Source organism: Myotis brandtii, unplaced genomic scaffold, assembly GCF_000412655.1.
Source record: "Myotis brandtii unplaced genomic scaffold, ASM41265v1 scaffold708, whole genome shotgun sequence".
Taxonomy (NCBI): domain Eukaryota; kingdom Metazoa; phylum Chordata; class Mammalia; order Chiroptera; family Vespertilionidae; genus Myotis; species Myotis brandtii.
The window spans coordinates 4,263,906-4,275,641 of NW_005370777.1; the positions used below are offsets into that span (position 1 = coordinate 4,263,906).

The 11,736-nt window shown below is 38.0% G+C and overlaps 1 protein-coding gene across 5 annotated transcripts in view; it reads left to right on the forward strand.

The window, feature by feature from the left end:
• NTN4 (netrin 4) overlaps positions 1 to 3,149 on the forward strand; it is a 111,306-nt gene extending 108,157 nt beyond the window's left edge. For all 5 annotated transcript variants that reach the window (XM_005882365.2, XM_014530048.1, XM_005882367.2 and 2 more), the window contains one exon: positions 1,726 to 3,149. In XM_005882365.2, coding sequence (XP_005882427.1) covers positions 1,726 to 1,862 — 137 coding nt within the window. In that variant the 3' untranslated portion in view covers positions 1,863 to 3,149. The remainder of the gene's footprint in view (positions 1 to 1,725) is intronic.
• The last annotated feature ends 8,587 nt before the right edge of the window (positions 3,150 to 11,736 follow it).

Here is an 11,736-nt window from a genome sequence, read left to right on the forward strand (position 1 = left end):
TTGTACTGATAGGGTGGTCATAATAATCTGGCCACTCAGGTGTATAATATAATGAAAAATACTACAAATTACTACAAATATCTACTGAGGGATATTATCATATTTCTTTTTATTAACATATATATCTTTTATGTATGTGTTTGTTAGCCTGAGAAGAATTTTGAATTACAAAGTCAGCTCTAGGTCTGGTCAGTGCTCACCATTTTTTTAAAAAATGTGTAACAAATAGCCTGGCCAGTGTTACTCAGTGCTTTAGCTTCAGCCATGAACTAGGAGGTCATGGTTCAATTCCTTGTCAGGGTACATGCCCAGGTTGTGGGCTCGATCCCCAGTAGGGGGCATGCAGGAAGCCAATCAATCATTCTCTCTCATCATTGATGTTTCTATCTGTCTCTCTCTTCCTCTCTGAAATCAATAAAAATATCTTTTTTAGCCCTAGCTCGTTTAGTTCAGTGGATAGAGCTTCGGCCTGCGGACCAAAGGGTCCTGAGTTTGATTCCAATCAAGGGCACATAACTTGGTTGCAGGGTCCTCCCCAGCCTGGACCCTGGTCAGGGCTCATGCAGGAAGCAACCAATCAATGTGTTTCTCTTACGTCAATGTTTCTCTCTGTCTTTCCCTCACTTTTCCACTCTCCTTAAAAATCAATGGAAAAATATCCTCAGGTGAAGATTAACAACAACAAAAAAATCTTTTTTAAAATTTATAACAAACAAACCTCCTATATTCCAAAAGCACATCAACTTTATCTAGGAAATATGTGCTAGTTTGTATAACCCATAGCTCTCTTCTGATATGTTTTCCCAAATAGTTTTTAAACTTTCATTAAATTCTCCTTACTATACATTACCACACATAGTGAGTCCCCAAGAAATACTGATTTATAGCAGTGTGTTAAGTGTGTTAAGTGCCCATGGAATCCTACCTGGATACAATAGAGGGTGGTATAGTACAGAGTAAATAGTTCTGTAATCAGACAGACCTGAGCTTAAGTCAAAATGCTGCTACCACCGAGAGACACAGAATAAGTTATTGATCATGCCAAGCCTCCATTTCCTCATTTGTAAAACAAGAAGAAAAATAATACCTACTTATAAGGTTATTTTCAAGATTAATGAGATAATACATGTAAAGCACTTAATAAATGCTTCTTACATGTCATCTGTTATTGTCTACTTGAGGCCCATTGCATGAATTCTTACATGTCATCTGTTATTGTCTACTCGGCCTGGCCTGCGGGATAGAGCCGAAACTGGCTCTCCAACATCCCCTGAGGGGTCCTGGATTGTGAGAGGGCACAGGCCAAGCTGAGGGACCACCAGTGCACACAATCGAGGCCGGGGAGGGATGCAGGAGGTTGGCCAGCTGGGGAGGGACTGCGGGAGGGCTCTAGGGCGTGTCCGGACCATCTCCCTTAGTCCCAATCGGCAGGACCCCAGCAGCAAGTTAACCTACCAGTCAGAGCATCTGCCCCCTGTTAGTCAGTGCATGTCATAGCAAGCAGTTGAGTGGCCTTAGCATATCATTAGCATATTATGCTTTGATTGGTTGAATGGCCGACCGGACAACCAGACACTTAGCATATTAGGCTTTTATTATATAGGATTACTCCCAATTCAACCGTGAATATATAAAACCATTAACTATGCATACATAAAATTGCTGAAGTCACATCTCCCCTTCAATAAATTATGATACTATATAGCTCCTTTTGTTCTCTTTTAGGTTTGGAGTACCTTGTAGCAGGACATGAGGATGTAAGAACAGGCAAACTAATTGTGAATATGAAAAGTTTTGTCCAGCGCTGGAAACCATCTCTTGGAAGAAAAGTCATGGATATTTTAAAAAGAGAGTGCAAGTAGCAATAAAGGTGTATGGCACATAATGGCACTTCTCTATGGATAAAACACAAGCTTAATGGAAAGGAGAACTCAATAATGAAACTGGAATATTTTTAAGTGCCAAAATGTATAGAAATGTTCCAATGCATGGGCCTTGTCTATTTCTTTTGGGTCCATGTTTAAATACACTTTGTTTCATAAAGAGAAATGAAAAAAAAAATCTATGCTGATACCTGTTTTCTATAGAATTTATTCTAAAATTCATAGCTATTAAGAATATTTTAATAGCAGTATGATATTTAACAATAATCCATTAAGGGCAATACATATAACAAGGACTTCTCCCAGCTTCAGATATGTTACTTACATTTGTGCTACTTAAAGTAATTAATAAGATTTTAAGGAATCCCAACCCTTCTATCAGAAAAGGTGTCTCTTAAAAAGAGCCTTCTCTTGTGTGATGAGTGTGAACTTTGGCCTGTGGCATGTTAAGAGGAACCTCTCCACATTTATATAGTATTTCTCTGTATAAAGCACTTTACTACCTATCACTTGTGTTGTGTGAGTTGGGAGACGCTGTTGACAGCAAAAAAAGAAAAGGGCGTGTGTAAGAAAGCCTACTGAAACAGAAGCACTGCCACTAAATGTGGACAAACATGACCAGATAAAGGAAGTTGTACTTTTTGACTCTGAATACTGGAGAAAATATGTGAAGATGCAACCTTAAAGGCGAATATGTTTGCATGAAGTCTCAGCTTCAGGCTAGAGATTAGATTCCGGAGATATCAGCCATGATGAAACATTTTTATAAACAAAAAGAGACTTTAAAATAAGAGAAAGAAATCATAAGTATAAAAATATGCTTTGGTAAAGAGGAAATGGACTTTAAATTTTAAAGAGCTCATTTATTTGCAATGCACTGTATACACTTCAAAAATTCTTGTAGACACAGAATTTGTTTTATTTTTGTGTTTTAGTATTTAAACGTGAATATTGAAACAGTTTCCTCCTTTTCTTTATTAACAGTATATGGTCATTTGTATTTACTCATTTTTTTGACACAATGTATGTGATAGTTCACAAAATTACAGCTTTTCATTATTATTCATCTTCTGTACCCATGTATAATCACTCTACATATAGTTTCTTCTGTATTTGAATATACGAAACATGAAACACAGTACCATAACATTAATTTCACATACAGAACATATATTTTTCCTGAGGTCCTGTGGACTTGCAAAATATATATGTATATATATTGCTTTGTTAATTTTTAATATGTAATAAAGAAATATTATCTCCTGATTTTTGTCTCATTTTCTGATCAACTCTGAATGATGCTAAAGATTGCCTTCTCTAATGAGAGAACTCAAATCTAATTCCTTAAATTAAGAAAATCAAACCAGGGCCTAGTGTTTCTACTCTGTTACTATGGAATTTGGGGATGGGGTGGATGTTAATTCAGATGAGTTTAGCTTCTGTAGTACTTAGACATAAATTTTTTATCAGATGCATTGCATTTACTTTTTAACTAATTCTAAAAGTAATAAAAGTTCATTGTTGAAAATACAGAAAACTATAATGAGGAAAAATACCTATATTTCAACCATCCTGTGATAACAGCTGTTGGCTTTTAGTTTCTATACTACTAGACTGTTTTTATGCATACTAGTATACATACCTTTTATAGAATTGTAATTATACTATACATTTTCTAATGATATCTACATTTATCACCTATAGCATGTCTCAGCTGCTTTCCTACTCCTATCTTATGTTCCACTAGATAGGTGGAACACTATCTAGTATGATATCATTTACAAGTAACTTCTAAAATATGTTGGTAAGTAATTCATACCAAGAAAAATATTTTAAATACATCAAATATAAAACTTGTTTAAGTTTCAAAATTGCCAAGTTGCCTTCTTTTCCATTTCACTTTATTTAAAATAACTATTAACCATTTTAAAAAACACAATTGTCCTTTTTTTAAGAGAATAGAAATATGTCTATATTCTTGAGTGAAAAAATTTGCAGAACAATACATATAGTATTAGCCCCCACTCCAAAACACATTTATAATACATACAGTGTTTTAAAAGGTCTAAAGGATAGCAGGGTTATAGCAGTATTTGCACTTGTAGGGGAAAGAAGGAGGGAGATTTTCCCTTTCTATTTTGCTTATATCTGTACTGTTTTACTTTCTTCTGTTGATCATGTACTATATGTGTAATTTTTTTAAAAAAATTAAAATGTGATCAATTGTTTTAAAAGCAAGTTCTAGGAAAAGTATAACTAAATATTTAATTTTGATCGTTTACCAAATTGTTCAGCCTAAATATGTCTTCCCAGTCCTCTCTTTCTTAGATGCTCTTTTGAGCACCTTTTCTGGCAACGTTCCAAAAATTAGGTCATTGGTATAATTATTTCTTAAGGTTCTGATTCTCAAATCACTTGCAGCACTTCAGCGGCAGTCTTAATTTCTTATGAGCATCATTCGGCTTCCAAAGTGGAAAAAGGGAAAGAAAACCCTGTGTTTCGCATTTGTAAAAGTAAACAACAAAATGGAGCGTAAGCTAGCCGGCCCATGACCCCATTCCCATTCTATCATTCCATCATTCTGCCACACTTCTATGTACACTTTCTCCTCCATGGCATCTTTCAAAATAACGATCTCGGTACCAAGGCAACAGACTCGAATAAAACTTCCATCTATGGCTTCAGATGAACCTGAACAGTTCCTTCAAGAATTACTGGGAAAGTCTCTCTCTATACTGTGGGGTTGTGAGCAGATTAGTTGCATAATCTCCACATACCTCTGTGTAATTTGCCTGAGGTCAACCTAGTCTATGCCCTGTTATTACATCATTTTCCCCAGAGAGGAATGTTACTAATATTTAGTATTTGATGCAATGGAAATTCTCAGTAATACGATAATCTTTTAATAGTGTCCACTAAATGAGGTCAAATCTGTGGGGATGTGACCAGGAGTCCAAAAAGCAATGTCCCTCTGGCTATATTAAACAGAGAGCCAGGCCTCTTATGGATAAACATAGTTCTTTGGGATACTTCGGATTCTTGCCAAATAAATCCTTTTCTGAATGATCAGAGACTTATCAACTCTACAGGGTGGGAAAAAAGGACCTTGAAAATGCCTGTGCTGGCTGTCCTTTGGCCACTCCCATGGAATGCCTGAGAACAAGGAGCAGGAGCACTGCCTAGGCTGCTAAGGAGTTTTTCAGAGGCCCCAGAACTGAATTGCTTTTGTGTTCATTGTTTCAATGATAAGCAGTCTCCTAACCTAATTTTATCAAAGAGCCAAAGTTACTCAAGACTTATTTCCCACAGCCTGGAAGGAAAATATTTATGAACAACCTCAATTTTGCAAGGGAGATTGGTATGATAAAAAAGGAATAAAAGCAAAGGGGTGTGCCTTGCATGACATGTTTTTTTAAGTCTCTCGAAGAATGATTTATCTGAGAATACTTTTTTTTAAATCATGTCCTTGTCCTTGCTTTCCTACACTTTCACGAAAGTAATTTAGTCATTTCTCTACTTTTTGAGCATTAATAACTGTTTGAGAACCGCAACTTTTTTAATGAAAAAATTATCAGATTTATTACTAGTCAGGTCATATATACCGAATAATGAAAAAAGCAGTGTTAGTCATGAGAAAGAAAAAAATATGCACTGGGCCAAATAGGTATTTTTCAAAATGTGAAATGTATGTTCTGTAAAAAGAGGGTGTTAGTAAATGCTGAATTTAACTCTAGTTTATTAATATATACTCACAGCTGAGTGGCCATATTCTAAAGTGTGATCACTAATAATGAATTAATTTATAAATGCAAGAATATCCAAGATGTATTAGGAATGACCAAATTATAGTGCATTGATTTGAATAAATGAGAATGGCAGACAGGCAGAGAACTTTGCTTTCCTGAAAGAAAAATAGCCACTGTCAGCAAATTTTCACAATATGAGCAAAATGGTCTGCCCAGAAACTCCCTGAACACATCCTTCACAGCCAGGACACCACCATGGATTTCAAACTCAATGAATAAGAAATAATAACATTAAAAGGAATTAATACTTAAGAATTTACCACATGCTAGGCACTTTTCTAAGTGTTATATGTGTTATTCTTACTTACTCTTCCTAAGCACCCCTGAAGTGCATGCTATTATTATCTCCATTTCCCAGATAAGGAAACTGAGGCACAGAGAGATTAACTAAATTGTCCAAGGATTCTCAGGTAATACTGACTGTGGAAAATGGATTTGAACATAGGCATTCTAACTCTCAGAGTTCACATTTCAAACACTAAAATGAGATCTGGCATTGAGAAAGGAATCCAGGTGAGGTGATGCCAACTGCACCATTTTCCTCATTGGCAGTTTCTTTTAGATCCTAATTGATGGAAGTCCACTAACGGTCAACATGTCTCCCATTTTTCTTCTCCATACTGCATATTATAATGTATCCTAATATTCCATTCTGTGATTACATAATTTTCTGGTACCTTTCTCTTTGTTACATTGTCATTAGGGTAATACTGCTTACCATAATTTATACTAAGGTGAAATAGTAAGAGTCCATTTCTTACCTCTGCTCTTTTGCTCTTGGTCTAGTTTTCTGAGCTTTGTGTAGACATAAGGTCCACTCTTGCATTTATCAATAATGACCCTGAATAAACTGTAAAATTCAATGGCATCCCATTTCAAATCAATTCCGTCCTCTCTGACTTTTGCTATGTAGAGCAATCCTGCTTGCAAGATGAATTAGAAGTAATTACACCAGAGAGAGACAGGAAATAAAAAATGCAGACATTTGCCCAGCCTGTGTGGCTCAACACTTGAGCGTTGACCCAGGAACCAAGAGGTCCCTGGTTCAATTCCTGGTCGGGGCATATGCCTGGGTTGTGGGCTCGATCCCCAGTAGGGGGCATGCAGGAGGCAGCCAGTCGATGATGTTCCCCTCTCATCAATGTTTCTATCTCTCTCCCCCTCTCCCTCTCCCTTCCATTCTCTTTTTTTTTAATCAATAAAAAAATATTTTTAAAAATGTAGACACTTTGTTAATCAAGAAGAGAGAGCAAGAGGCAGAAATCAAGGGATAAAGATATGAGAAGAAAGCAACCACTGACGGTTTGTTCTAGTAAGAATATGCGAAGTATTCCAAAGTAGAACATACTCAGTCAAACAATTCTTCCATTACTACATACCAGGACTTGTGTGAGTTACTTCCAAATATCTTCTACAAAATTTTCCCATCCAACTCTCTTACTACTATATGTGTTTGAGGAGCTAGAAAAGCTAAAGAAGATAAAGCAACACAGAAACCTTAGGTAATAATAATTAAGAAATTAGCCCCTAGTCAGTGGTTCTCAACCTTCCTAATGCCGCGACCCTTTCATACAGTTCCTCCATAAAATTATTTTCGTTGCTACTTCATAACTGTAATTTTGCTACTGTTATGAATTGTAATGTAAATATCTGATATGCAGGATGTATTTTTATTATTCGCGACCCACTGGTTGAGAACCACTGTTAGAAGGTTTGACTTAGTGGATAGAGTGTCAGCCTGTGGACTAAAGGGTCCTGGGTTCAATTCTGGTCAAGGGCACATACCTTGGTTGCAGGCTCGATCCCTGGCCCTGTACGGGGTGCCTGCAGGAGGCAACCAATTGATGTGTCTTTCTCACATTGATGTTTCTCTTCCTCTGTCTCCCCCACTCCCTCCATTCTCTCTAAAAAAATCAATGGAAAAATATCCTCCCCTCAGGTGAGGATTAACAAAAGAAAAAAAATTAAGAAACCAATTGGTTTTGCCACATACTGAAATACTAGAGGCCTGGTGCATGAAAATTCATGCACTCGGGGAGGGTGGGAGGGGGTTCCTCAGCCCAGCCTGTGCCCTCTAGCAGCCCAGGAGTCCTTGGGGGATGTTCACCTGCAGACTTAGGCCCGATCCCCCAGGGAGTGGGCCTAAGCCATTAGTTGGACATCCTTAGCGCTGCTACGCTGGCCAGCCATGAGTCGGCTTCTGGCTGAGCGGTGCTCCCACTGTGGAAGTGCACTGACCATCAGGGGCCAGCTCCTGCATTGAGCGTCTGCCCCCTGGTGGTCAGTGCACATCATAGCGACCAGTCTTTCCCAGTCATTCCACCATTAGGGTCAATTTGCATATTACCCTTTTATTATATAGGATAATCTTATATCATCTTTTTAAATATATTTTTAATTGATTTCAGAGAGGAAAGGAGAGAGAGAGAGAAACATCAATTGAGCCTGCAACCCAGCCATGTGCCCTGACCGGGAATTGAACCATGACCTCCCAGTTTATAGGTCAATGCTCAACCACTGAGCCACACTGGCCAGGCTAAATTATCCTATATAATAAAACCCTAATATGCAAATCAACTGAATGGCAGAACAAATGGCGGAACAACCAGTCGCTATGATGCGCACTGACCACCAGGGGGCAGACGCTCCTGTATTGAGTGTCTGCCTCCCAAGAGGGAGGCGAACAGTGGCAGCGATTGGGGGGCAGGGCCAGCCAGCGAGCGCTCCTTGCCTCCTGCAAACCAGCAGTCAGACATCCCCGGAGGGTTTAGGCTGGGCTGAGTGGTCCCCCTCCCCATGCACAAATTTTGTGCACCGGGTCTCTAGTCTTTTATAAAGTACATAGTCAATAAAATATTTGCTATCTGAAAGCACTGACTAAGAGTCTTTTTCAATATATGTACTGATCATAATAATGGTTATTACTTTTGCTATTATGTGCCAGGTGTTGTGCTAAACTTTACATGACTTATCTCCTCAGACCTCACCTAATAACCTTATGAAGTCAGTATTATTATTAGGTGGAAACTGAGGACCAAGGGGTTAAATAACTTGTCCAAAGTAAAGCAAGTAATCAAAACTAGTATTTGAGCCCTGATTTACCCATCTCTAGAACTCATATTTATAACCTCTATTATCTCATGAAACCTCTAAACCAATCATTCCCAAATAATGTGCATAAAAATCAGTAGACATGTTCATTAAAATGCATAGTCCAGGCCCCTACTTGAGAATGTCTATTTCAGAAGGTTTGGGTGAGAACAAGGGCCAGACACTTTTTAAAAAATTTTTATTGTTTAAAATATTACATATGTATCCTTCCCCCCCCCCTTGACCTGTTCCAGACCACCCCCACTCCCCACCCCAAGCCTTCACCACCCTATTGTCTGTGTCCATGGGTTATGAATATATGCATACAAGTTCATTGGTTGATCTCTGCCCATCCGCCAGACATTTTAATAAGCATCAGATACATGTGGTCCATAGACAAGACTTTGAGAAACACTGCTCTAGACACTCCTACAGAACAGCCTCAGCAAAGTCGTGGAATTATTCATCACTTCTGTTTCTGCAAATATATCTTCCTCTAGTCATAAGTCTACTTGGCTTTCATCACAAATGTTATTTTATGAATAGCAGAATCATTAGTTCTATTATAGTTATCCAAAAACTAAGATGGTGGAAAAGGGAAGTTTAAAGGAGATCCCTCCAGCTTTTATGTACCTTACTACTTCCTAACCTGGCCTAAACAGAATTGTGAAATACCTAAATGTGTCTTTGATATCTCCTCAATCCACTTTGGGCAATCTCCTTCCAGGAGCTCACTGACTTCATACTTCTCAGAGTCTCCGTGAAGACACTACACAAAACTCTAAACTCCCAACTTTCCCTCCAGCCTTGAACAGTATCTGTACATACTTGTCAAGATGCTACTCTTCACCAAAAGACTGATAGATTGATAAGATGAAATAAATCATTCTAATGAGATACTTTCCCGGTTTCTCACTTCCCTCTTTCTCCCTAACACAATGCTTATTTACCCAAATAAGCCATGCGTGTCTGCAGAAAACTTTTAATGAGTGATTTTTATCATGAGAATTTTAGGCACGGATGGTAGGCCAATGATGGAGATATTTTTGGTCAGCTGTGCCTTTCAATGCCTCATAAATCAGGCTGCTTAGGTAGCTTCCTAATTTCCCTTTAGGCAGTGCCAGTCCTACTCACACACTCAGTTGAACCACACTGAGGGGCTTAAAAAATGAGGAGGAAGGTGAAAAAGCATTGACATTGGGAAAGGAAAATATGGTAACTGCCTAACATACTGTCTCACAGAAATGAGGATTCAAGCCACAAATGTAATAATAATCCACACAAACTTCACATTTCCCCCCCCAATCCTGTAAATGAAAAATAAAATCCAGGATAACATTTTCCTTGATAGGTATGTGGGGGGACAAATCAAGGAAAAGTACACAACTTGCATCACAGCAAATGGAATTCCTTAACCTCAGATACACTCACGTTACACACACTTATGTGTTCCAACCTCTTCCCCATGGAGACTTGCCCAGCAGTGACCTTCAGCAACCTAGAGAGCTTTTTATAACAATTGAGAATGTACAACTGGAAATTTTTATAAATGTGTTCTCTGCCTTTGATAAATGTTATATTAAGCAGTTTGAAACAAAAACAGTGAATACATTTTTTAATGCAGTACTTATAAGTATACTTAATTAGTATCCTGCAAAATTTAACAGATTTCACCAAATGTCTCAATAAAGAACATTAACTTTAGGAAAGATGCCTCCAAGTTTTTCAATTGCTTCCCATATGTTATCCTACTAGGAATAGGTGAAAACTATTGAGAAGTGGTATTTAAAGCCTCACATTTGGCAACAGATAATTTTTCAGGACTCCAATCTACAGTAATAAAAGAGAAACATGCAAATTGGTGTCACTCTGCTACGCCCACCAGCCAATCAGGATGAGTATGCAAATTAACCCAACAAAGATGTCAGTTAATTTGCATATGCAGGTGCAGAGAGAAGACTGAAGGCTCCAGCCCGAGCAAAGACTGAAGACGACTGAAGACTGAAGAGGCTTGGCTTCTCTGCTGAGGCTGGAGCGAAGGCCTGGGTCCCGGGTGCTGGAGGAAAACCAGTGCTGGCAGCCAGGGGAAGGAAGGCCTATTGCATGAATCTTTTCATGCAAGAGGCCTCTAGTATCTTTATAAAATAGATTTTCCTTTCTTAAGCAGAAAATAAAATAACATGTATAAGCAAAACAATAAATACCCTACAACATGAAGAGTTCTTTATAATCGATTTTTATGGTAATAGATGCTTGCTTTCTCTTATTCTCCCACTGAATAGGTAGTCCGCTATGTAAATTCCTTACTGAAGCAACATAATTTATGGAAAGGCAGGGGTAGGACCAGCATTTTTGGAGCACTAAACATCATCACAATCATTATCTCAATTAATCCTCAGAACAACCTTTTGAAGAAGGCACTCTTACTTCATTTTACAGGTAGGGAATGTGATATTAACAGGAGTGAAATAACTTGCCCAGGGCCAGTAACTAGCTAGTAACTAGCTGAGCCAAATATTCAAAATAGGGATCTGTCTTATTTCAAATCTTATGCTCTATCAACTGCACAATGCTATTTTAAAGCTCTGCACTCCTTTCTCAACATCATTTGTTGGATTGTAGATCTTCATGAATTTAACAGATATTTCTTATGACCCTCCTATCTGGTGGGTACTTCTTCTGGACCCTGAGGATATAGCAGTGAACAAAACAAAATCACTAGTCTCATAGAGCTCACAGTCTAATGGGGAAGGACCTTCAGAAGATAGCTATAATGACCCCTGCTCTTTATCCAGATTGTAGGGCTTCTTTATCAAGCATTCAATGTCCTAAATGATTTAAGAGAAATATTCCTTTTCCATCACTAAAGGGAAAATTCAATGTAATAGACCTCATCATCTTGATTATATTGAATACTGTTTTCCTCCAAATGAATTGAAAGCAGTACATGACTAAAT